Source organism: Ornithodoros turicata, chromosome 4 (genome assembly GCF_037126465.1).
Source record: "Ornithodoros turicata isolate Travis chromosome 4, ASM3712646v1, whole genome shotgun sequence".
NCBI lineage: Eukaryota > Metazoa > Arthropoda > Arachnida > Ixodida > Argasidae > Ornithodoros > Ornithodoros turicata.
In genome coordinates this window covers 64,483,156-64,507,223 of record NC_088204.1, presented here as the reverse complement: position 1 = coordinate 64,507,223, position 24,068 = coordinate 64,483,156, and the positions used below count along the sequence as shown (strand labels likewise).

At 45.6% G+C, this 24,068-nt stretch overlaps 1 protein-coding gene across 3 annotated transcripts in view; it reads right to left on the bottom strand.

The window, feature by feature from the left end:
* Positions 1 to 24,068, bottom strand: part of LOC135391687 (myosin heavy chain, non-muscle-like) — a 78,152-nt gene that overhangs the window by 12,998 nt on the left and 41,086 nt on the right. For all 3 annotated transcript variants that reach the window (XM_064622027.1, XM_064622029.1, XM_064622028.1), the window contains 16 exons: positions 23,440 to 23,654; positions 20,984 to 21,136; positions 20,019 to 20,189; positions 19,019 to 19,183; positions 18,809 to 18,923; positions 17,935 to 18,116; positions 16,280 to 16,401; positions 14,343 to 14,412; positions 13,435 to 13,595; positions 13,116 to 13,224; positions 9,860 to 10,212; positions 8,756 to 9,026; positions 8,189 to 8,337; positions 4,359 to 4,503; positions 2,516 to 2,728; positions 793 to 1,104 (listed from right to left, as the gene is read on the bottom strand). In XM_064622027.1, coding sequence (XP_064478097.1) covers positions 793 to 1,104; positions 2,516 to 2,728; positions 4,359 to 4,503; positions 8,189 to 8,337; positions 8,756 to 9,026; positions 9,860 to 10,212; positions 13,116 to 13,224; positions 13,435 to 13,595; positions 14,343 to 14,412; positions 16,280 to 16,401; positions 17,935 to 18,116; positions 18,809 to 18,923; positions 19,019 to 19,183; positions 20,019 to 20,189; positions 20,984 to 21,136; positions 23,440 to 23,654 — 2,906 coding nt within the window. The remainder of the gene's footprint in view (positions 1 to 792; positions 1,105 to 2,515; positions 2,729 to 4,358; positions 4,504 to 8,188; positions 8,338 to 8,755; positions 9,027 to 9,859; positions 10,213 to 13,115; positions 13,225 to 13,434; positions 13,596 to 14,342; positions 14,413 to 16,279; positions 16,402 to 17,934; positions 18,117 to 18,808; positions 18,924 to 19,018; positions 19,184 to 20,018; positions 20,190 to 20,983; positions 21,137 to 23,439; positions 23,655 to 24,068) is intronic.

The window sequence follows — 24,068 nt, the reverse complement described above, 5'->3', positions numbered from 1 at the left end:
CCCTAAAGAGGTAATCTTCAATTCAGGGTGCAAATTTGGGGAAGAATCAGGTTAAACCCTAAAACTTCAGGCTTTAATTACAGTGCAATCCCGTTAGAGTACAGTGCAGTTCCCGTACAGTGCAATCGAGCTCGAAGGGGACCAAAGATTTACCTGTGTTTAGCGGATTCAATATGATACGCTCTCCTAGCGAATTGACCCGTTTACATGGGTGGATTAGATTCGACAACTAGATACGATACGCTTGTGTCTTATTCATGTAAACTCGGCTTGTATGGCTTTTTTTTTTCTGGATCCGGTGAGGCCTCGACAGCAGAGTATTTTTCACCACCGTTTCACCACATCGGAGTCCGGATATTCTGTTAGCCAGTCCTCTGCTGTCTTTTTGCGACGTCCCATTTTGCATGTGTACTGGCTGCAAGCTTCGGTTTCAGTGCCACTATACTACTTTTGCTTTCCTCCCACATGGAATGCTCAGTTTCAAACTCGGCGGATTCGAAGCGCACCACTGGCGTTTGTTGCACCATCTACTGTTAGTCTCAATGAACAATCCCAGATTTCCCAAGTCATAATCTATATGGTGACAGTTTGTTTCAAAGTTTCAATTGAAAAGCAGGTTGACTGGTATTTACCAGGTTTAACCAGAAACCTGTCAGACTCAATTCGGGCAAGAATCAGGTTATACCCTAAAACTTCAGGCTCTAGAAATATCGTCACAATAGCGTTGTCCAAAAAAATCTGTCAGCGACCGTGGTTAACCCCAATCGTTTTGACAAACAGGCTCAAACTCACATGCGTCTCGGCGAGCTGTCCTTCCAGCTGCGAGGCTAGTTTCGCCGCTTGGGAAGCCCTTGTCTCGGCATCTTCCAACTGCTGGGTAGCACCTTCGAGATCCGCCTGCATCCGCTGTGCCCTCTCCACAGCCTCCGTTCTGCTCCTCTCCCCTTCAGCCAGCTTCACAGCCACTTCCTGGAGTTGGAATTCCAGGGCCTTGCGGCGCCTCTCGCTTTCCTGACGAGCTGCACCCAGGGCCTTGATCTCGTTGGCCATGTCTGCGTTTTCCGCCTCCAGGTTCGTTTTCTGCTTTTCCAAGGTGGCTTTTATCTAGGAAAAGATAAGATTTGGATGCATTTTGGTTTTGCGCGATTTGGTGACACAACTGCTCACCAATCTCCAGGCCAATATGTCACTGGCTCTAACCACCGACTTGACGGTTTCTTTCTTACTTTGCTAAAAGCATGTCCACTACTACGATCTGTGAAGCCTCTTAGGTTGTGTTCGTGTATTCAACTCGCGCGACCCGCGAGTCGGAGTCGGAGTCGGAGTCGGAGTCGGAGTCGTGACGTCTGAGTGTCATCGTACGTCATCGACCTCAGTGACTCGCATCGAGAAGAGAGTCGCTGAGAGGAGATTCTCGTGCTCCTCTAGTGTTGAGAACTCGAATTTTAGAACAGGAGGCACAGCGAGGGCGATGACATCACCAGACCCACGCCAGGGCATTTTCGCCCAGCAAGAGTCGACACTCTCGGCTTTCGAGTTGCTAGAGTCCAATAAAAAAACACAACCTTAGTTTTGCAGCCCCAATTTTTCGCAAATAAGACACAGAGCTCATTAACGATGAAAGATGAAAAACATCATGTTCAACACATATTTGCGTCACTGGATTTTGTGCTTTGATTGGTTCACTTCAGTCCTGATTGCCTGTACTGCATGTGTAGGGCCTGACTTTTTAGGGTTAAACACGTATCCGCCCGATATTTACCCCCCGAACGAAATCTGTAAAATTCGGGTTTAACCCGAATCTACCCGAAAACATCCGGGTCGTGTGGCACACTCGTAAGCGTGCATTAAAATAAAGTTTGATAACATTGCTAAACATTAGTTCCATGTTAAGACAAATTTTTATTAAACAAAAAAAATCACCCGAATACACCCGAATTCCTGACGACAGAATATGCCGTAACGGGATTTAACCCGAATACACCCGAATTTTCGAACGAAAAATATCACCCGATATTTACCCCCCGAATTTGGCCAAAAATAAAACCCGAAAAAGTCAGGCCCTATGCATGTGATAAACGTGCACGCATAAAGCCTTGTGTCTGAAGGCCATACCCACTAAAACCCCAATTGGAAACCCCAGGCTTCCCAGACAGGTGTCGGCACAGTTCCTCATTGAGTCAGCCCAGTATGCATACTGAACCCTCCCCCCAGTATCCCACTCCTTCCTTCTGTCCTCTCCATCTGTCCATGTCTGTATGCCTCTTGTAGCCACAGTTGCTCCGCGATGTTAACGCAGAATTTTGAAAAAGCAAAAGGGAAACTGTGGCCAAATTGGCACTTGGCGAAGTTTGTTTCCGGAATTGCGCAGGTTCTATCTGAAGTGGCAATGATTCGGCAGTAAGAACGGATTTTGCCGCGTTTAACCCTCAAACAGCAGGCTCTGCCCGAACGAACACCTTCCTGGGCCTCATCGGACCAACGTTACCTAATCATGTTATTTCTATCATATTACCTTCTTAGCATTATCCAGCTGGTCATTGACCTCCTCTAGTGCCTGCTGGTGCTTCTGCCTTAACTCTGCAATCTGCACGTCATGAGCCTGGGCTTCCTCTTCCAAGCATTTCTTCATGCTGGCCACCTCGTGCTCCCTCTGCTTCTGCAGCTCACGTTGCGTCGCTGTCGTGTCCAGCGAGTCCAGAAGCTCATTTTTGAGAGCTTCTAATTCCTGGTGGGAAATTAATAAGGACACCTTAAGGCAAGACTCTGCAACAAGGTCACCACAAAGGTTGTAGTAAATCCGTAAACTTTGGGATGTCAGGAACATGTGTACGAAATATCTCGTCCAAAAACTGCGCAGATTTTATTCGAACAAATTTATTACAAAGAGAGTGCTTCGCCTCTGTGAAGCGAGAGGGCGCGGTAAGCAACACACGGCTGACATTATCCAGCATCTTTACCCGGTGCTGCTTCATTTCACCTGCTCATGTTTTGGAAGGATACAACCTTTTTCCAAAGCTTACTCACTTCTATCCCATTGTAATCGGCGCCAGAACGGTCTGCTCAATTTGATGCATGAGTTCTTTGTGGCAAGGGGTTTGCCACAGGCGGAAACAGCAACTACATGCATAGATTGAGAAGTTACCCGTCAAAGAGAACGCGTTACGAGTTATCGTGTGTAAAATGTAACTAAGTTAATAACGAAGTTCTTCAGCCTGAAATGTAACTCGCAGTTACTGAGTTACTTAAAAAACAGAACGAGTTACTTCCAAGTTACTTTGGACACAAAATAGCATTACGCAGGTGCAGCTCGCACGAGCAGTTGAGTTAGAACTCTGCCTGCGGAGGAGTGCAACACGCTTAAATTGTTTTCATTTATGTCCAACAATAGACCTCTCCCTGTTTGTAAACAAATGACATCATAGTGTTCAACAGAGCCAAAATTTGGTAGAATTTAACTACGCTCGAAGCTAGAAGTGAACAAGGTCGCGCCCGAAGGCCACGGTCTTGAGCGGGTTACAACATGGTCCCTAAAAGGGACGCAACCCTCGGTCCTGCTTTTCTTTCAATTGCTTTCAATGGGAGATAGCGAACAAGTGCCCGTTCGTGGAACCCCAGCCCTCTCCTTCAGATTTGTTTCGGTCTCAGTCTGTCTACCAACGTCGTGATGACGTTTCTCTGGTAGAGGTCTACTCGGACGCCCTGCATCTTACTCCCTGTGGGTGCACAATGGTTCAGCTTCATTTCAATGGCAGCGGTTCTTACTTCCTGTATAAAATACTGTCATTGATTGAATACCACGTTTTATGACAAAAAAGTCATGGAGGAACTGGAGAGAAAGCAAGAAAATACATGGACGTGAGTAAAAAGCGAATTAAAAGTAACTTGGAGCTTAACTTATGTTACTTTGGCAAAGTTACCTGAAAAAGAAACGAGTTCCTCTGAAAGTTACCCCGGCGCAAAAGTACAGAGTTAAGTTACAAGTTACCAAGAAAAGGAACTTAGTTACACAAACAAGTTACCTCGAACTCTGACTACATGGGACATCCTTTTTCGTTTCCTTCAAAACGCGAGGGGAGAATGCAGGTTTCGAAGCAGACGACAATGCTGGGTGACGTCACGGTATGCTCCTCCGGACGAACCGCCGTAGTACGCTGCTCAGTTTTCTGCTCTTTGCATTTTGGTTTCGGTTTACTATTTACATCATTTGCAAATTAATTACAGTCACAAAATGAATGCAAATGTTGTATTTGGTATCAAGGCGGTGGTTCATGTTAAGTAAGATGCTCACGTAAGTTCTTTCGAATCCTTGCGAAGTCTCCCTTTAAGACCCAGTAAAACACCAAGGCTCTGTTTACCTCGTTCAGGTCCCTCCGCTGCTTCTCAGACTTGGCTCTGGATTGTTTTTCTGTCTCCAGGTCCTCTTGCACTTCGGCAAGCTGGCTCTCGAGCTCTCGGTACGCCTTCTGTGCCTGACTCTTTGCCGCAGACTCTTCATCGCACCTGAATCGTAAGGGAAAATGTTCTTGTTTTCACAGAGAGAAAAGAAAGAAAGAAAAAGCCAGTACGCTGTAGTGAAGACCACGAAAACCATGATGAACCACTTGTCTACGGGAATTAAAGCTTATTTAGTCTTTCACAAACAACATTCAAAATTTGTTAATCTGCACTAGCTAAAGCTACAACAATGAAAGCGGGAGTTACCAATAACATCTGATTTTACTGCATTCACCTGAAGCTTCCCTGTATGGGGTGAAGCCTGCTCTACAAAATTAAAGCCTGCTTTACAAAATTGCCCGTGCTGGAGAACTAACACAGATTATAATTAGGGCCTGACTTTTTAGGGTTAAACCCGTATCCGCCCGATATTTACCCCCCGAACGAAATCTGTAAAATTTGGGTTTAACCCGAATCTACCCGAAAACATCCGGGTCGCGTGGCACACTCATAAGCGTGCATTAAAATAAAGTTTGATAACACTGCTAAACATTAGTTCCATGTTAAGACAAATTTTTATATAAAAAAAAAAATCACCCGAATGCACCCGAATTCCTGACGACAGAATATGCCGTAACGGGATTTAACCCGAATACACCCGCATTTTCAAATGAAAAATATCACCCGATATTTACCCCCCGAATTTGGCCAGAAATAAAACCCGAAAAAGTCAGGCCCTAATTATAATTTAGCTTAAAATAACGTTAGCCCAAGTTTATTGTGCATACTTCATCTGAGGAACGGGTGGTGTTCCTCCCGTGCGCAGTTTAGCTGTGGCACAGGGGGATTTTGATTTGATGTCTGGGAGGTTGCCTTTAAAAAGTTGAGGCTCTTAAATAATGCCTACAGCCGAGGCACAAAAAAGGGTGTCCTAAAGATGTAGCTTCCACAGGGCATGTATTTCAAACTCCTTCCTATAAAGTTCCTATAAACTCTGTAGATGCTGAAAGATCTTTCAGCAGGTATAAAATGATTGCAGGCAACAGACTGCATCAGAGGAAAACACAAGATATCATGTATGTAATGCTGAGCCACAACAGTATTTTGCAACTAACTTTATAAAATATCTTTTGTTCCCACATTATCCAAGAAAATGAAGTGTTTCCCGTTCCAAGCAGCCGCTGACTCATTGCCGCGGAAAATCGCGGAATTTACAAGTCTGTGCGGCAGAATTTTGAATTTGCCACAGCAGAAAACCAGGGCCTTTAATCATAGGTTAGTCGCATATATTTGACAATAGCGACAACATATTCACTATGCCTGTGGTTAACGGCTGGGGACAGTTGTGGATGGTCAGGGCGATCGTCTGCAGAGTGACTTACTTTCTGGCTGCACAATTTACCGAGTAGACGTGCCCTTAGCATCGAAAGCTGACAACGGCGGCAGTGCACACAAACAGAAACTGAGCAGAGCGTCGCAACTCCCGAAAGCCACGGCCGCAGTGCTGCCGTGGTACAGTTCGCAGCTATACACCTGGTGGTACAGTTCGGAAGTTTTAGAGCAGACTCGCCTAGGATTCCAATTACCAATTCAATCCAAGTGCACAATGCAAAATGGTGGTTTCGAAGCCGCCACCGCAGTGCCGAAAATAGTGGTGTTGGTGCGTCTCCACAAACGTTTTGGCGTCGGCTACTGCAGACGCTAGCAAGCATTCAATACGAAGTTTCGATTCTCAACCGGCATGCCACCAATTGAGTAATGAATAGGGCTGTGCGAATATTCGAAAATTTCGAATATCGAATCGAATAGTGCTGTATTCGATTCGGCGTTCGAATCGAATAGTGATATTCGAAAATATTCGAGTTTTCTTTCGAATATTGCGGTCGCCGGATTGCTACGTAAGTCTCCACGTGTCCGACGGGGTTGGCTCCCTTCCAATGCATTCGGCCTATCCACAATCGTGGAACACGCCAAACGGAGGCGGAAGAAGTCAGCCGCCCAGTTTCAACCGCGTTATCCCTCCCTGTCTAGGGAACGCGCTCACCAGCGCTCACGAGTGCAGACAGGAAACGCACGTGATCTGCCCGGCGTGTCAAACCGAGAAGTGATCGCTGTGCGCATGCGCGAAGTTTTTTTCTGTTCTCGGGCACCGCACCGGGGCGGCTGGAGCTTCAGGCAGGCTGTAGCATGGATGGTTCGCGGTGGAGACGAACGCGCCGAGGAAGAACAACAGCGTTCACACTGGGACGCGTGTGTGTCCTGCTTTATGCAGCTTTGTACCTGAAGCAAATGGCAACCTCCAGCGGCCCTGAAGAGGCACGCAGAAGCGTGATTTGGAACTTTTTTGACCCCCGCGATGGTGCATCGAAGTGTTTAGTCTGCGGCTCATTGTTGAAGACTCCAACGGGGACGACAACCACACTGTGGTGAACCATTTAAAACGGCACCCCACTCAGTTTAAGAGCTTTGAAAGCCTGAAAGCCCAGGCCCAACTGACGACATCCGAACCTGCCGTGAAAAAGCGACCCGCAGAGATGACATCGCGTCTTTCAGTGCCTTCAAACCGAAACTATCGCCAGACTCTCCACGTGCACGAAGGATAACTGGGAGAATCGCATCGTTCATCGTACGTGGGATGCATTCATACAGCATCGTCGACAAGCCTGGATTTCGCAGTCTCCTGGACTTACTCGCTCCCGAATATAACGTTCCTGTGCGTACTACGTTCTCAAGATCAGTCATACCCAAGATGTACGAAGAAGCAAAACAACGCCTGCAGGACGAACTGCTCGCTGTTTTGGAAAGATCGCCGTGCTGGTATAGCATCACAAGTGACAGCTGGACATCACATGCAGGTGACAGCTACGTCTCAGCTACTTTAGCATGCTCAGCAAAGTACCCCACACTATCTGAGGTCATTCCCCTGCTGCACTGTGTGCAGACCTTCCTTGAAAGAGTATTGGATAAGTCAGAAGCAGACACCATAATGTTTGCCAGAAACGTCGTAAAGTCACTGAAAACAAGGTTTCCGGACTACAAAATGACTCCCCTGTGCATTCTTGCAACACTTCTTGACCCGAGATTTAAGGACGTGTGTTTTGAGACAGGATCAGAAAAGAACTATGCGAAAGTTCTGTTATGCACAGAAGTTGAAAAAGAATCAGTGGAAACTCTTCGTCCCCAAGACACAGCTGTGGCACAGACAAGTGCGACTCCCGGAGGCAAGTCAACTGTGTGGGAAGTGTTTGAGGAGTTGGCAACTAGAAAGGGAGCATCCTCACCTGGAACGGACACGACAGAAGTTGCTGTCTACCTTGGATCATCGCTCCTGCCTAGGGTGAACAACCCACTTACGTGGTGGAGAGAAGTAGGGCAAAAGAGGTACCCAAGATTGTGTAAGGCAGCCCAAAAATATCTGTCAATACCTGCAACCCAGGTTGCCAGTGAAAGACTGTTTTCTGCATGCTCCAACACAGTTACAGATCGTCGCACTGACCTGCTGCCAGAGCATGTGGAGCAGCTGGTGTTTTTGAATGGAAATACTCTGAGTGTTCTGTGTAGCCTACCTTGCTTCAATAAAAGTAAAATCTTTGTGTTCTACGCATCGATTATTCGTATTCGATTCGAATATATTCAGTATTCGATTCGGTGGTACTCCATATTCGATTCGTATTCGATTCGAACTTGAAAATCACTATTCGCACAGCCCTAGTAATGAACAAGCAAGTCCGAGTAGCAGAAAGAAACATACCTGAGCAAAGCTTTCGACAGTTCCTCGTCCCTCTTTACCAGCTGCTGCTGAAGTTCGTCAACTTGCATCTTCTTTTCATTCAGCTGTTCCCGCAGATCGCTAAGCTCAGTTTCCAGACGTCGCTTCGCCCTCTCCAGTTCCTGACGCATCTGCACACACAAAATCAACACTGAGTTACTCTTCTATGTTCATATTGTAAACTCTAGGGGCTGTGCGAATATTTGACATTTCGTGCACGAATTGAACATTTTCACTATTTGTGTTTGATTCAATTATTGAATTCTTTTTTTCTTCTTCAAATTCTGTTTTCTCTTGCGTAAATCTTGCGTAAATCTTCACCTCATGCAGGGAGGCATCACATAAAGCCCACTTTCAGGGTGGTGTCATTCATAATTGGGGAACAGTCGAATATTCGGAAAACCGAGTATTGGATATTCGATTTGGGAATCACATAGCTCGAGTGATTGATATTCTATATGAATTCCAGAACACTAATATTCACACTACCCTAGTTTGATGCAGTGAATGCTCTTTGTTTCTGCAAAAGATTGAAAGGGGGAAGAGTACCTGCTGTTCTTTTCGCAGACGTTCTTCCAGGTCGCTGAGTGTGGCTTCGTGCTTTGCTTTGAGTTTGGACAGATGTTTTGCCCTTTCTTCCTCCTCTGCCAATCCCTGGGACAGCTCAGACTGCCTTTCTTCCAGGGCTTTCTTCTCTTTGGCCAACTTCTGGCTAGTATCCTCCAACAGTGCGTAGTCTTCCTCCAGCTTTTTCAGTTTTCCCTCCAGCGTATACTTCTCTATCTGCAGTTTCTGACGGGCACCTTCCTCTTCTTCCAGCCTGTAAGCATATGCGGACCATCTGTACCATTTCAATTCGAAGATACATGCGAAGGCAAAATAGCACTGAGAATATTTGGATGCCCATCTTAATTCATTTTAGAGCCTCAAGTTTTAGGGTTTAACCCGATTCTTCCCCGAATTTGCACCCCAAATTGAAGGTTGGCCCCTTTAGGGTGAAACCCAATTTTTACCTGGTAAACTGAAACATCTGTAGGAACACACTCTAGCTTGTTTGGCAGCAAACACAATTACATCACCGTTTGTACCAAACCAGTACAATTCGTTTGAGTAATAGAGCCAGATTTCTCCCTGAATTTTGCATAGTGGGAGTTTTCCCACCCGAATTCGCATGAATTCAGAGCACACGTTTATTTCCCCAATTTTTACCCCCCGAATTTGGAAAAAAATATTTCCCGAAAACTTCAGTCTCTATTCATTATGCATTCTATCGGTGGCAATTAAGTAAAATATTTTAATACAGTACAGTAACTATCAACTTATATTGTGCGCAGTTAACTAACGTAAAGCTAGTAACATAAGTTACGAAATTATTTCATAGTTTTTCTCCTGAACTGCGAGCATATCACATTGCAATCCAAATTACAAAAAAGTGCTCAAATAAATCAACAATGCAAGGAGTGGCCATATCTAAACCGCGGACTAGGACTGCCGCTATTGCCCCTTCAACGGAGCACTTCCCCGAGTGACATTTGCATCCTCGGAGCACGTGCTAGTCAAAGGCCTCTTCCTTGTGGATGCCTTTGCTATGGCCAGTTTTCTTGCTCACTACAAGAAAAATTATAAAATTTGAGGTTCCTCAGAACCACTCACTGTTCTTCCAGATCACCTATCGTGACCTGCAGCTTTTTCTTCTCCTGCGTCAGGGCTTGACACCTTTCCTCTTCCTCTTCTACTCTTCCCTCTAGGTCGTGAAGGATCTCCTCAAGCTCCTGCTTGCGTGTCGCCAGACGCATACGCATCTCCTCGGCCTCCGCGCACAGTTCCGTCTCCGCCTGCAGCTGCTCCTGCAGGGTGCCCTTCTCCTCTGTCGCCTGCTGCAAGGTTCGCTCCAGCTCCCTCACATTCTGCTGGGCCTTCTCCATCTTGTCACGCAGGGCCCGCAATTCATCCTCTTTCGCGTTCAACTTCTCTTCTTGCTTTGTCACTTGCAGGAGGGGTTTCACCTGAAACCAACAAAGAGACGGCTATTACACCAAGCACTTCAGAGCAGCTTAATACCAGTCACAAGGGTGGCAAGCTGGGGTAGTTGGTTCAAGTTCAACGTGGTGTTCATTGCAGCCAAAACAGACACACACTCAGACAGAGAACACACAACACAAACTGCAACCTCTCAACTAAACTTTAATCGCAGTGCATAGGCCTGTCCCAAGCGGAGCTGGAATATCTCACTTGATATCGTGAGGGCACGTGTACCAGAACTTGTCTAGATCTTGTTCTACCTTGGTGCCTTTTCCGGATTGTTATCTGCTTTTTCTGTCTATGACTGTTTAAATTTGTCTGTGCACTGCGATTAAAGTTTAGTTGAGAGTTTGCAGTTTGTGTTGTGTGTTCTCTGTCTGAGTGTGTGTCTGTTTTGGCTGCAATGAACACCACGTTAATACCAGTCAGATGGGCACAATTGAGGGCACAACAAAAAAGATTTGAGATCATGCAAAGTTCTATGTCTTTTCCAAATCTGGGGAGTAAAAAATGGTTTCTCTACCAAAAGCTATAAAATATCAGAATCTGGTGATGTCGTGTGAAAAAGCAATTTTTAGGTGGAAAAAGTGAAACAAAAGCCAAAAGATGGCAAGATGCAGCGCAGAGTGCAAAGTACAGTCGAACCTCGATATAACGAAACTCACGAGGACTGAAATTTTTTTCATTGTATCCAACATTTCGTTGTATCGAATTGAAGGTCACGGATCGCGACCTTTGCGAGGGCACGTGCTGTACATTTAGGCGTAGAAAATTCCCGCTACGATACAGAAAAGTTTTCGTGAAAAATGACGACAACTACAAAGGGCACCTACGGCATTTTATTCTTGAGCGAAATAGCCGGTTATACGCGTCTACATCATGCCTAGAAGACGCGGTGTCACACATTGTTTGTACGCCGCCAAAGCCTCAGCAGTAGAGCTGTGTGAATAGCAAAATTTCCATTGCGAATCGAATCCGAATAGTTTCTTCAGAAAACCAATCGAATTTGAATAATCAGAAAAGGCCCAATTCGAATAATTTCGAATACCTCATGGTGAAATATTTTGTGGTGTTGTGCTTATTCGATGATGTTCTGCTCTAAACTTGTGAGCCTTTTCATGCAGCATAACATATCGTGAGAGAAGGGTCCCTCTGTGTTGTGTATGGTAGACTACATTAGTGGGATGAACTGCATTGAGAGCTAGTCGACATGACCCGTGCAGCCTTGCTTTCTGTGCATCTCCTCATTTCATTTTTATATTGTGAATTCCCTGTACCCTTTTTTTAGAAACTCCACATATTTCCATCTGTTACTGAACATAACTCTGAAAGTTGAGGGTATATTTACTGGAACATGCAGTGCACAAAGTACAGTGTTGACGATCAGGTCACAGAAATTGTAGACTTCGTTGACAGAATACCGTAAGCAGTGTAAACCGGGCTTCACCTTTCACTCGGGTGCAATGATGTGAAGCCGACTTGCAGAATGAAGCAAAACCAATGGCAGCTCGCAAAGTAGGCTTCACCTAACTCTTGGATGCAATGAGGCGAAGCCCACTTGCAGAATGGCGATAGCGATACCTCGCTTGAGTACTATTCGAAAAATATTCGAAATTTTGAATATTCGCACAGTTCTACTCTGCAGCTTTCCCCATATTGTGTCGCGCTCCCACAAACCTAAGTCTATGGCAGTGCATCTTATGTAAGGCTCTCCGTTGCTATGGCATGTTTGTCCCCATCAAGAAAATCATGAAGGCTGATTTAGTCACTTATGCCGCTACGTAAATGAAGATTTTCCCACACGCACGCGTAGCACCTTGCGTCTCGTGCTGTTACCTTCGTCCTGTACTTGGCTGCAACCGGACAGTTCAAAATCAGCGCGAAAAGGAGCGGCCTCCAAAGGAAAATCCCTAACCTTCCAATGATTCAGACTTCCTTTTGTAGGCAACAGATTCCTCCCGACCCAAATCGCGCATGCCATCTTTCGCCGCGGGAACAGGACGCTGCTTGTGCCCTTTGTTTTCGTGACCCTAAAGTCGGATTTGAGGTCATAAACCTTATCTCGTTCTTTCGCTGTATCGAGGCAGCGGCTAAAAAGTGTTTAGTTAGTGTAGCACGAGTTAAAATACACTGATCTCGATGGTGTTCGAGTTAGTGTTCATAGGGTTCTTCGTTTTCTGGTTTTACGATTTTTCAAACTTGGGGGGGGGGGGGGGGGGGGCGGAAATCAGGTGCTATTTACACACGAGAATTCGGGGAGAAATCTGGCTCTACGATCTCTCTTTGATATGTTATCAGGGAATTTTCGGGTGAAACGAAAGGCATATGGAACAAGCCGTTGCTGTGACACTGGGATGAGAAACAAGAATCTTTATATTTCTGCTCGGAACTGGGGCAGTGAATGACCACGGTATTCAAACACAGGAGCCCGAACTCCACAAAAGCTCGTCTTTGACTCCTGCAGCAAGGGATTATAAAAGGAGGACAAATAGGTTGTCATGAATAGCTCTCTTTGCTGATATTAGGATTCACTTTTCCGACGGTTTACCTAGAAAGACAAGTTGAAGGACCGCAAGGATTTCGGGTAGATATTGAGATTTACCCGAATTCTCGAAAACTTGTTTGGGGGGGAACTATCGTGAAAAATTATGTTTAACCCGAAAATGAAGAACCCCCAAGTACTGAGTTAGCACTTTGATGAGTCCCGCTCTCGCATTTTACCCAAAGCCACAGTGATGCGTGTATGAGGTACGAACCGCTTTCACCAGATTTCACCAACCGCTAAAACATGCCTTATGCAAAGTACGGAAGAAAATCAGAGGCTCAGTAGGAATTTTTTTTTTCTTAAGTGTGCAAATGCCAAATATCTTCTACCAAAGGAAACTACCTTTGTGTAGAGCCTCCACCAGGCCCAATTCCTGAGCTTCAGGTACGACGCACAGTTCCTCTGGATGATGCGGATGGCATTCAACTGCTGCATGCGCTTCTGGTAGTTCCTACAGAACAAGCAAGCATCAGCTTAAAGTTCCCTACTACGAACCTCCAAACACACAATAACGTAACACACATTTAAGAGTGAGAGGCCTTACATTTTGCTGGAAAAAAACGTGCGCCTCAATTCCAAATTTGTACCGCACTCTATAGCGACTGTCTCCGACCTCGTGCAATACGTATTTGCAAGTATATCTTCGTACGTTTCTACCTACTTTCGGGCAAGAAATCCGAGACAGTAGGCCTGGAACTGGATTATCAGGTCCGAGATCTTGATGTCCCTCTCCTCTTCCAGGTGAGCCAAAACACCCGCTCGGAAAAAGATCTTGCTCTGTCCCACTCTGTACAAGTTCTGGTCCAGATCCAAGGCTACGATCTGCACACAGGTTACAGTCATGCGAACAATTTCTTCAGCAAAGCATTAAAGGGGCACTAAAATGCAAAAAGAACTTGCTCTCAAATGAAAGTCAGTGTTTCAATTAGTATAATGCAAGCAAAATTAATTCACAGAGTGCTACCATTGAGAAGAAAAACCTGATGAAAACAGATCCGCTTTTGACGGCAACGAATCGGATCCCCCAGGAGGCGAAGTTTGGCGGCATCCAATGAGACAGCGGGAGTAGCGCGCACACACCTATCGTAGGCGTGTGGATTTCGAAGGGATCCGATCATAGTGTTTCGTATATCCCGGCTTGATGCGCACTGCTGTATTTTTCAATACAGATTCACTGAATTGTAGCCCACAACAGTTCTCACGAATGTTCTACTGACAACATTTATCTTCATGTCCTTCGGACAGCGACGCCAATCAGCTTCGCAATGCGCTCTATTGCTTTTCACCGGGACTGCTCCATGGCGTGGCACGCGCCATATGGACCAAAAACACTGATGCACGAGCTGAAACAACGTGCACTGCTTGGCGCCGAAGCAAGAAAGAGTCCGGTATAATTTCGATTGTAGCTCTGTAACTGAACCAAAGCTTTGAATTATGATGACGAGTATGAAATTAACATAGCGTGTAACAATTTGAAGTGAACTCAATGCTCAAGGAAATGATCTCATCCCACGATTTCTTCTCACAAGACATGAACATTGCTGCAACAAAAACTAAGGCAGACCGTACCATCTTCTCGCAAGCCAACTTTCCGTCCATGAATCCCTTTGGTATGGCATTGGGAGTCAGAAGCTCGTACCTGGAATCAAGAGCAATTTGGTACATTCTGGTAGTGGTATGTGTACAGATTGCCTGCACTAGCTATGGACAGAATTTTACGTAACGAGGAAATGACTTTTTTTATTACAATAAATGGCAATATAATCTAGGTCACACTAGCAACCTCCTGGGGCACTGTCCTCTTTAATCATAAAAAATAGAAGTTCGATGCAAGGGCATCATCAGTGCCTTTCAGCGTGCGGACACCATTGCCGTTTTCATAAAAAAAGGATCAAGCCAATATGACATAAGGAAATGGCCCACTCACAAAGAAATTTTTTTTTAAGTTTCTGATATAATTTTTGTTGCAACACCAAAGTGTTCTTTCTCTCACATGTAACAGAGCAGGGTTTCTGTCTCTTCTCTGTCACATTTAAGGGCAAGGTAGAAAGCCAGGGTGTCTACTAAATTGCAGTCTTCAAATCCCCTGACCAAAACAAAAGGGAACTTGGCACTTGCTGCTATGTTGTGATACAAATCCCTAATAAAAGAGATAACTTGTTGAGTATAGAAGTTGCCCTACTTTTCTGCTTTCAAGCTTGTCGTATTGGCGAACAGCTATATTCGCAGTTGCAACATTGATGCTGCGTGACCGCTCAACCGCGAATCGGCACCCACGATTCACTGCGCATCGTCACTGCACTGCTATGTGATTTTGCCTGACTTCAGCTGCTTTTAGCAAATTCCCCGATAATTCCCCGACTTTTCCCATTCGCAACAAGATCCCCTGACAATTCCCTGTTTCCCAGCTTGGTAGACACCCTGAAAGCACTCTTCCGGTGGTGCGACAAGAATTACTTCCAAATCTGTCTATTTTCCTCTTTATTTTCGAGAGGCCACACCTACAACTCAGAGCTATCCAAACAGTTTCGACGACGACACTAATTCAGTACCTAGACACAATCTAGCTCTGTACAGTAGGATCATGGTATGGATGATACGAATTTCGGGATGACACAAATTATTTTACGGCCCTGACCGGAATGCATATTCTTCGCATATATCTCAGTTCAGATTATACGAACGTGTTATCTTGCTTTTGCGGGTGATACGAACGAGACAAGGAGGTGACAGAGGTCGCATTCCCCCGTGACGCAAGAGCGCGCCAGTCATGCTCCTCCTCCTTCTGAAGATGGAGGAAGGGATGGAGGCTCTCATCATCCTCACCACGAACCCAATTACACCATGTTATGCGATGCAAGCAACGACTCTCCCTTTGGTGGCGGTGAAAATAGCATCAAGTGATTACACCGCGTGGAACCTTATCTCCATTTTGAGTTTGACCTTTTTGCCCCCCCGCAACAATAAACCCCCGAAGCGGTGTGATGCGGAACTGGTTTAGGAGCGACCAGAACACATGGAGGGAACATATCAGGACAACTTCTGGCAACATTAGGCTCCCTTTACCATACTGTCGCGCAACTCGCGGGTGGAAAGCACGAGCTGGGCCTTTTGCATCCTCTCGCGAATTTCGGCAGCACTGGATAAAAACGAAAAAGCGTTCGACCGTCCTCTTTCACTACGAGTAATGAAATAGAAATTAATGGAAAGTTTTGATACGAATATTTTCCGTCGTGCAGAGAGATTTGTATCATCGAGATTCCACTGTAGCGGGACATCTGCCTGTCGCTACCTGTATTGCCTCACGATGTGAGTGTACATACAAAGTGAGTTTACATATTTCACGGACGTAGAAGGCCACAACGACAAAGAAAGCAACGGATCACGGATTCATGTGAAGGGCAAGCGACGTGCAAACTCAAAATGCCCTATACCTTCAAGCTCTGATACACAGACACTACCAAGGTAACCGATTCATGAGAATAGTATGTGGTCGGCATCCTCACCTCTGCCTGAACTCTTGGAAAGGAATACGGTTCGGGAATCCCTGCCTGCAGATTCTGATTCCTTCCAGGACACCATTGCATCTCAGCTGGTCCAGTACTAGTGGGGCATCAATCTTACCCGCCTGCATAGAGACATTTGCGCACTCAGTGTGGATAGACCCCTGTGTCTTCGGGATAAACCTGGTAAAACGCGTTTTTACCGCCCCGATTTGCATCATCGTCATCCCAGAAATCCCCGAAAATGCACTTGACAATGTGCAAACTTAGCCACCAACACAGGCACTGGAAGACGCTGAGCACTACGTAATCAGCACAGCCCCCGTAATCTCGCTGTTGCGACATCTCATCTGAAATGCGACATGCGCGCTCTACTTTCTAGTGTTGTGTGTAACTCATTACTGTAACTAAGCTACTTTTTTCGGTAACTTTTAACCATGACCTACTAGAATATAACGACCATGTCATGGGCACCCCTTCCCAGTGCCGCGTTTGGAAGCTAGCGGTGGCGCTCCTACTCGGCCCAGTTCAGCCCTCCCTCAATTTCTGCAATACTTTGTACTTCAGCTTACCTTAGTATTTTTGTACAAGCGGTGCATGTCCTACGGGAGATGTTTCTTTCTAAGGTTGATCATCATCATTCTACGCGTTTTCATAAGAGCTGTTGCTGTCATCTGCTACAGTGGTCGTATATAAGCTTCTGCGCATTCAAAATTCAAATTTCCATTGTCCAATCATGATGCAGATCATGCGGGCCGATGAGTAGCGCTCCTAGCGGATCATGCGGACGGGCTCCTTATAGGGGTTGCCGATTATGACATGGTCGTTACAATCAAGTAGGGCATGCTTTTAACTGAACTCGTTGCTTTTGAGCTCCAGTAACTTCTTGAACTCTTTCCATTTAAAGTAACTTTGTCAAAGTAACTTGGGGTTAAGTTCAAGTTCCTTTTGTTCAATTCTGATCTACAAACATTGTAAGCTGCATCCTCCTTCTCTAATAAGAGGATAGCCACATCTGCGCCGGTCGTACGTGCACTCCGGGACTGACTCCGCTCCCTTGTTGTTGCTTAGTGAATGCTACAAATTCTGTTTTCATTGTGTATTAAGAGTCTCTCGTGACTAGCATCATCACGATGAGCAGTGTATTTGTAATGATAGAGGGCACTGTGTAGCAACATTAAAAGTTGGCGTGGTTTTACGAAATGTCATAGAGGGTAACTCATGGACCCTAAAATTCTGGTGCCTGCTTATGTGCTCTGTTGAAGGATCTTAGTACGAGATGATCAAAACCATCAAATGCCTCCCCGAAGAAGCACATAAAGGTTGACTATCATATATCACTGAAAGCTATGTCTCAAAAATATATCAAAACTATACCAAATATTGATATAGTTTTTGTATATCAGAACTATTATAAAACATCTTGCACCGTCCATTGTGGGAAGGAACTTAACTGGTAACGAGTTCCTTTTGTCGAGTAACTTCCTAATCTCTGCTATTAAAAAAAAAATCTCTTTTCTACCCCCTATGTACCCATATAGCTCAATCTTACCCCGATTTACAGCTCCTCAAATAAAACCCCAATTTTGACCCAATTTGATACAAATATCACTCAAATCCCGGCAGCCATAAGCAAAATCAAGAAGGGCGTGTCTCACCTTCTTCTCGTGGTTCGGGATGATACAACGCACAAAGTTCGGGTTTGTGTTCCTCAACGTCACCATGAGCTTGCTCAGCTGGTCCTTGTACAACTGACTGACCGTACGGAACATGCCCTTGCGGGTACGGGCACCGAACTGCGTGTCCCCCATGGTTGCCGCTCCCATGCCTACAATGTCAGCTGCGTAAGAAATTACCTTGCCGTTATTTCACTGCAGCAAGATCCATGCAGTATTTTACGATCAGGCAACTTTTATATGCAAGCACTAAAGAAATGCTTCGACTCTGCAATGGTAATCTTCCAGCTTGGACTACAAAATTGGACCAAATGTCAGGAGACTAAAAGAAAGAAGTGGAGGAAAACCGTATCTCGAGGTCACTACAAAGGTTTGCAACATCATTTATCTGCACCCAACTGCAGATATGTATCACATTTGAATGTCCTTCAGGCACCTGTTCTTGGTATGAAAGTTCTGGTATGAAACATGCTATTCTGGTGCTTTCTAAACATGATTGTAGCTTTTGTTTCCAAAGAAGCACCCAGTTTAACATTTCTATTAAGGAATTAATGCTTCTAGTTCAGCTCAGGATGAACCTTGGAACAAATGAACCAAGGCCAAATTTACAAAATAATCTTCCGCAGTAGTATCTCCGAGCTTCTCTGGATGGATTGAAACGAAGTTAGGATTATGAACTAAGAATTTTTAAAATTTATCTTTAAAATTCTCATCACAGAATGAGACATTTGGGCATTTACTTGCTGGTATTCCTGAAAGAGGCAGAGATCGGTGAATCCTCAAAGATATGGCTGAGCCAATGAGAAATCTCAACCCCACTGAGCAGCTCACAAGGATTGATTACTGGGAAACTTACCGTCCTTCCAAATGTGAGCCACAAAAGGATCTTGGGCGTTCTGGAGCAGAGAGACGACGTTCTCGTTGAGGGGGTCCATGTTCTTCATCAACCACTGGTTGGCCAGATAGTCCACCTGAGAACAAGAGACACAGAAGTTGGCATTCTCCTTTCGTATGTTACAGATGGACAGCATCCTGGGAAGATGCAACCGTGTGAACTGCCACTGACCTTGCCAGCGTAGTGAACAATACTGAAGTCGGCCGTTCCCCTGAAGTCAGATTTGATGAATTTTGGGTGAACATTGTGAGATGTCATGAGCTTCTCCACAAAGGTCTTGTCCGTTGCTTTAGGAAACATGCATTCTTCATCCAAGAGAGCTAGAATACCCATGGGCTAAAAAGAAATAACAACAAAGTTAAAAAGATCAAGTGTTATGTGCACAATATTGTAAGGGATCTAAATGCAGCAGTGACAACCAGTTTCATAATCTAGGCTATGTTAAAAGTCACGCTCCGGATCCAAGCAAATGCTAAACAGACATCACATGCTTTTGTACGCAATGAGAATTAGCCGAAGCAGGTTACAAACATGGGTGACACAAACACATAAGCCTCCAATGCCGAAGAACCAATTAAATTCAAATAACTGAGGAAAGAGGTGCTGACGCCAGGACACGAAACCTAGACCCTCCCGATTTCTGCTCAGGGATGCTACCGTGGTTAACGTTTGAACATCACATGCTTTGTCACGGTGCTCAAAGTCTCAGTGCAATATTTTTCAATTAGATTCACAGCTAATTATTTACAATTTTATACTGAGTACAATTGGTGTTGTGATGTCTCTGCTAGTAACTTCCAGTTTTGCTTCTACCTAGCAGTCAAGCCAATGATTTGAGACAAAATTTGCAGATTACATTTTACCTGTCTCAAAACAGACCTCAATCATGCTTACATCACCATGAAACCTAAACCAGATGTGGAGATGCCACAGGATTTTCTTGTTTATCTCTAAGAGCATTTGGCATCTACACATAACTTGTCTGATACAACAATAGTCTAATAGTCTAAAGTGTCTAATACAACAATAGTCTTTAAATCACTCTACATCACTGGACGGACTATCCCTTCGATTGCACCTGTGTCTCCCAAATTTGATCATACGGAAGCTTATGTTACGTAATGTCAGAAAAAAATAAATAAAAAATACACCACAGAATGCTAGGACATACCTTTTCGATGAGGTCTATCGTTGGCTGAAGGTCCAGTCCAAAATCGATGAACTTCCACTCAATCCCTTCGCGACGGTATTCCTCTTGCTCAAGGACAAACATGGTGTTGTTGAACAATTGCTGCAGCTTTTCATTGGTGTAGTTGATGCAGAGCTGCTCAAATGAGTTGAGCTGGAACAGCAAGGAGTTGGTTAAGCCAATTTTTTCCCCCAATACAGTAGCAGACTGATTTTTTGGACACCGATTATTCGGACTCGTTCTATACTTCGGACTCCCACAGTGAACCGTGAAGTTCGCCCATAGGATTAATACATTTTCCCTACCGTTTTTCTGGTCAGACTGAAGTCCGAAAGAACGATTTTCCGGACTAAAACGTTCGCGGACAAGCACCAATAAGACTATTTTGGGCACTAGGGCAGCAAATGAGAAACCACCATTTTGGATTGTGCACTAGACTGCTCTAAAACTTTCGAGCCGTGATGATGCTAGCTAGGTGATGCCATGGCGCCAGCGAACTGCATTTCAGGCACGAGTCATAATTTGAATCTCAGTAATGTGTCAATCCTAGTCTAGGTGGTGCAAGCGACCGCCCTTTCCAAAGAGGAAAGTCACAGTATCCACCCATCCATCCAGCACAAGCAAGTGAGCGCGCACGCCATGGTTTTTGGCACCGGCACCCCCGGCACTTTTCAGTCTGGACGCAAGTCTGGAGTTTGTTTGGGCACGCTTCACTGTTCACCAGCTTTCGACACGTTGCAGATGCAAGCAGATATCATCACACGCAGGTGCCACATGCGACAGGGCAGAATTACAGACAGTTTAATATAGTAATTTTCGGATTTTTCAGGCTGCTGTATTATTCAGACTTTTTTCCGGTCACTGCAAAGTCCGGAAAATCGGTCTGCTAAAGTAGATGTAATGAGATGGAATTTGTAGGTTCAACTCAATAAAGGTGTCCAACTCACCTCAAAGATTTCAAAGCCAGCAATATCAAGTATGCCAATGAAGGAGGCCCCCTGCCGCTTGGTTCGGTCGAGAGAACGGTTGATTCGATTCACCAGCCAGCGGAACATCCTCTCGTAGCATGCCTTGGAAATTGCCTCCACGGCAAACTCAACCTGGCAAGAACCAATGGGTATATTGTGATTAATACCGTTTACCTGCTATATATAACTAAAAGTATAGCAGAGTTCCACAGCATAAAGACATGAGCACTGGTTCGCAACATGGCAACATTGAACACAATAACGAAAGCAAGTTTTGATGCATGACTTATTAGGCAAGTTACTTTGTAAAAGCGGCAACTTCTTGATTTTCAAAGACATTACTTTTTTACACTCTTGCAACAAACATTACAACCTTAAAATTTGACCGCATTTTGCACTCCGAGTCAACTATCGTCCCAAATGACATCCAGTGATGGAAGTGCCTCGAATCGTTCTGGTGTAGGGAAAATAAGAGTTTTAGCACAGCACGGCGCAGCTTCGCAATCCGCCGTCGGATGGCCTTGGTCGTGTATGGTAACTAATTTATGATGTGGAATGAGCGCTTTCCACATTAATTTAAGTTTTGTGTCTTGGGCAATTTTCCACTCAATTTAGAGCCGCGAGATCAGGGAGCCACTAGCCTAACCTGGCGTAGCCGCTTCCGTGGAGTCAGTGCAGAGCGGTAGTGAACTGCGTGTCCACGTACCCAATGTGTTTCGTTGTCGATGAGCCTTGCGATCCTCAAAGGTAGTATGTTACAGTGGCCGTCAACAATAGGCCTAAACGATATCTTTAGAGACACGCCAAGCTACCCTTAGGAATCGAAAAGGGGTCCTAGTGTGGAGATCACCTCGTGCCTCTCAGCTTGGATACAATCAACACAGAAGTAAAATGCACGCCAGTTGGTGTATACCGTATTTTCACGCGTATTAGCCGCGGCTTATGCGCGATTTTTTTTTCTCACGGGCACCCTGCGGCTTATCCACCGGTGCGGCTTATCTGATGACTATTTTTTCCCGGTATTTTCCCCATACGTCGATTTTAACGAAAGGGCCGACAGTGCCTCTGGAACAGCACTGCCCTGCAGATGCACGAACAGTGCGTAACAGGGACGGGTCCAGATTCGAGTAGATTGATCTTCCTGGTGCATTCCCCCAAGCAGCTTTAAGGAAAGTGGTGACAGTGATTCACGTCTTCTGGAAGATCACTGACCCATCAGTCCACGAAAACCCCCCCACAAGGGCACAATCCAATCTTGGTAGAACTCCAGAACTGACCTCCTCTGTTGTACTCTGTGCCGATCCCGGAGTATGGACCACAGGGTTTATGGCCTTCTCTATGGTCTCCTTTGTCGCACAAATCAGTCGTCTCGTATTGCCCGCGGCTTATCTGCGGGTGCGGCTTATCTGCCAGAAAATTTTCAAAATGTCCCAAAAAACGCGTCCTGCGGCTTATCTGCGGTGCGGCTTATACGCGTGAAATTACGGTAATTGACGTTGGCAACATGTCCCTGAACTTGGGGAAACCACAAAAGATAACACAAAACAAACAGCACAATCGTTGGTGCGTCAAAGTGACGGTGCACATGTGCGTCTCGAGCACGACCTACTAGATTATAGCGACATAGGCGCCCCCACATAGGCACCCCATAGGCACGTCATAGGCACGTCATAGGCATCCCTTCATCTACGGCATCTACGCGTTCAAAATTCAAATTTCTATTGTCCAATCAGGAGTTGATCTTGCGGACCAATGTGCAGCACTCCTAGTGGATCGTGCGGACGGGCTCCTCATAGGGGTTGCCGATTATGACGTGGTCCCTATAATCTAGTAGGCTAGGGCTAGGGCTAGGGCTAGGGCTAGGGCTAGGGCTAGGGCTAGGGCTAGGGCTAGGGCTAGGGCTAGGGCTAGGGCTAGGGCTAGATCTAGCTGGCATCAGCTTCTTCAGATTAGCAGGCTAGTAAGTCACTGAGACAGCTCCCTCTCACGTTTAAATTTGGTGAGACGCTGGTGCGCCTCGTTCACTACGGGTTTCGTTTTCTCGTGACGTGTGCGATATCAGCGTACTGAGAAATAGTCGCCTACTCAGCGCTTTGGGGCAACTTTGGCGTAAATGCAGCAAAAACACCTACAGCGCAGGATGGCGCAGCACCCTGTGATTGGCGCAGTTTGGCGCAGCACTTCCATCACTCTCTCCCGTGGTTTGTTGAAAACAGAAGTCATTAAGAAGGCGATAAGGCACACGCCTTTTAGTGACACCTACGCAGCTATATTAATTGTCTCAAAATAGTGTACACCGTGTGCTTTCCACAAACAACATGATTACGCAGAGAAGTTGACCTCCAGTGTGTTATGTGGTAAAGTATGGGTTTAAGAGCATAACCACAAGCACAGAACATATCACATGACCACAATGCATGACAGCGAAGCCATACCTGCTCTTTCGTCTGGGCCTTTGTGACGTAGTCTCGGCCCACCTTGAGTCTGGGCCTCAGGAATGCCTTGGTCATCTCGGTAACGTTCAAGCCGAGGAGGTGGCTCACCTTCTGCGCTACCGTATTGTCGGGCAAGGTCGCCTGGTCAGAGTTACGCTCCTGCTTGAACTCCATGTTGCCAAAGAGCTGTACCGCAGACACGATCCGGAAAATCGCTGAAAAGGAAATCGATCCTTCTTCAGCGTAGCAAACAATCATACCAGCCACCTTGCAGCGCTACATGTGGGAAGGCATTTTCCAAGGGCCAGATCTAGTGCAGTGTGTCACCCGGTGGTGGTACAGCTTGGGACAAAAGTTTACGGAACACCGGGGTATTGCATTTCTCCATTGGTGCGGCACCCTAGCAGCAAATAGGAGCGGACATAGCGGATGGATAGAATAGCCAGTCACTAGTTTCTTACTCGATCTCTTCTTACTAGCTAGCAGGCGGCAGCTCCGATGAAGAAATATTCCAGTGCCATGTTCCGTAAACTTTTGTCCCAAGCTGTACTACCAGATTAAACTAACTTCACCATCTCACCGGATAGTGACATGATATCGTTGACAAAAACTTTTTTGCAGCTTTCTAT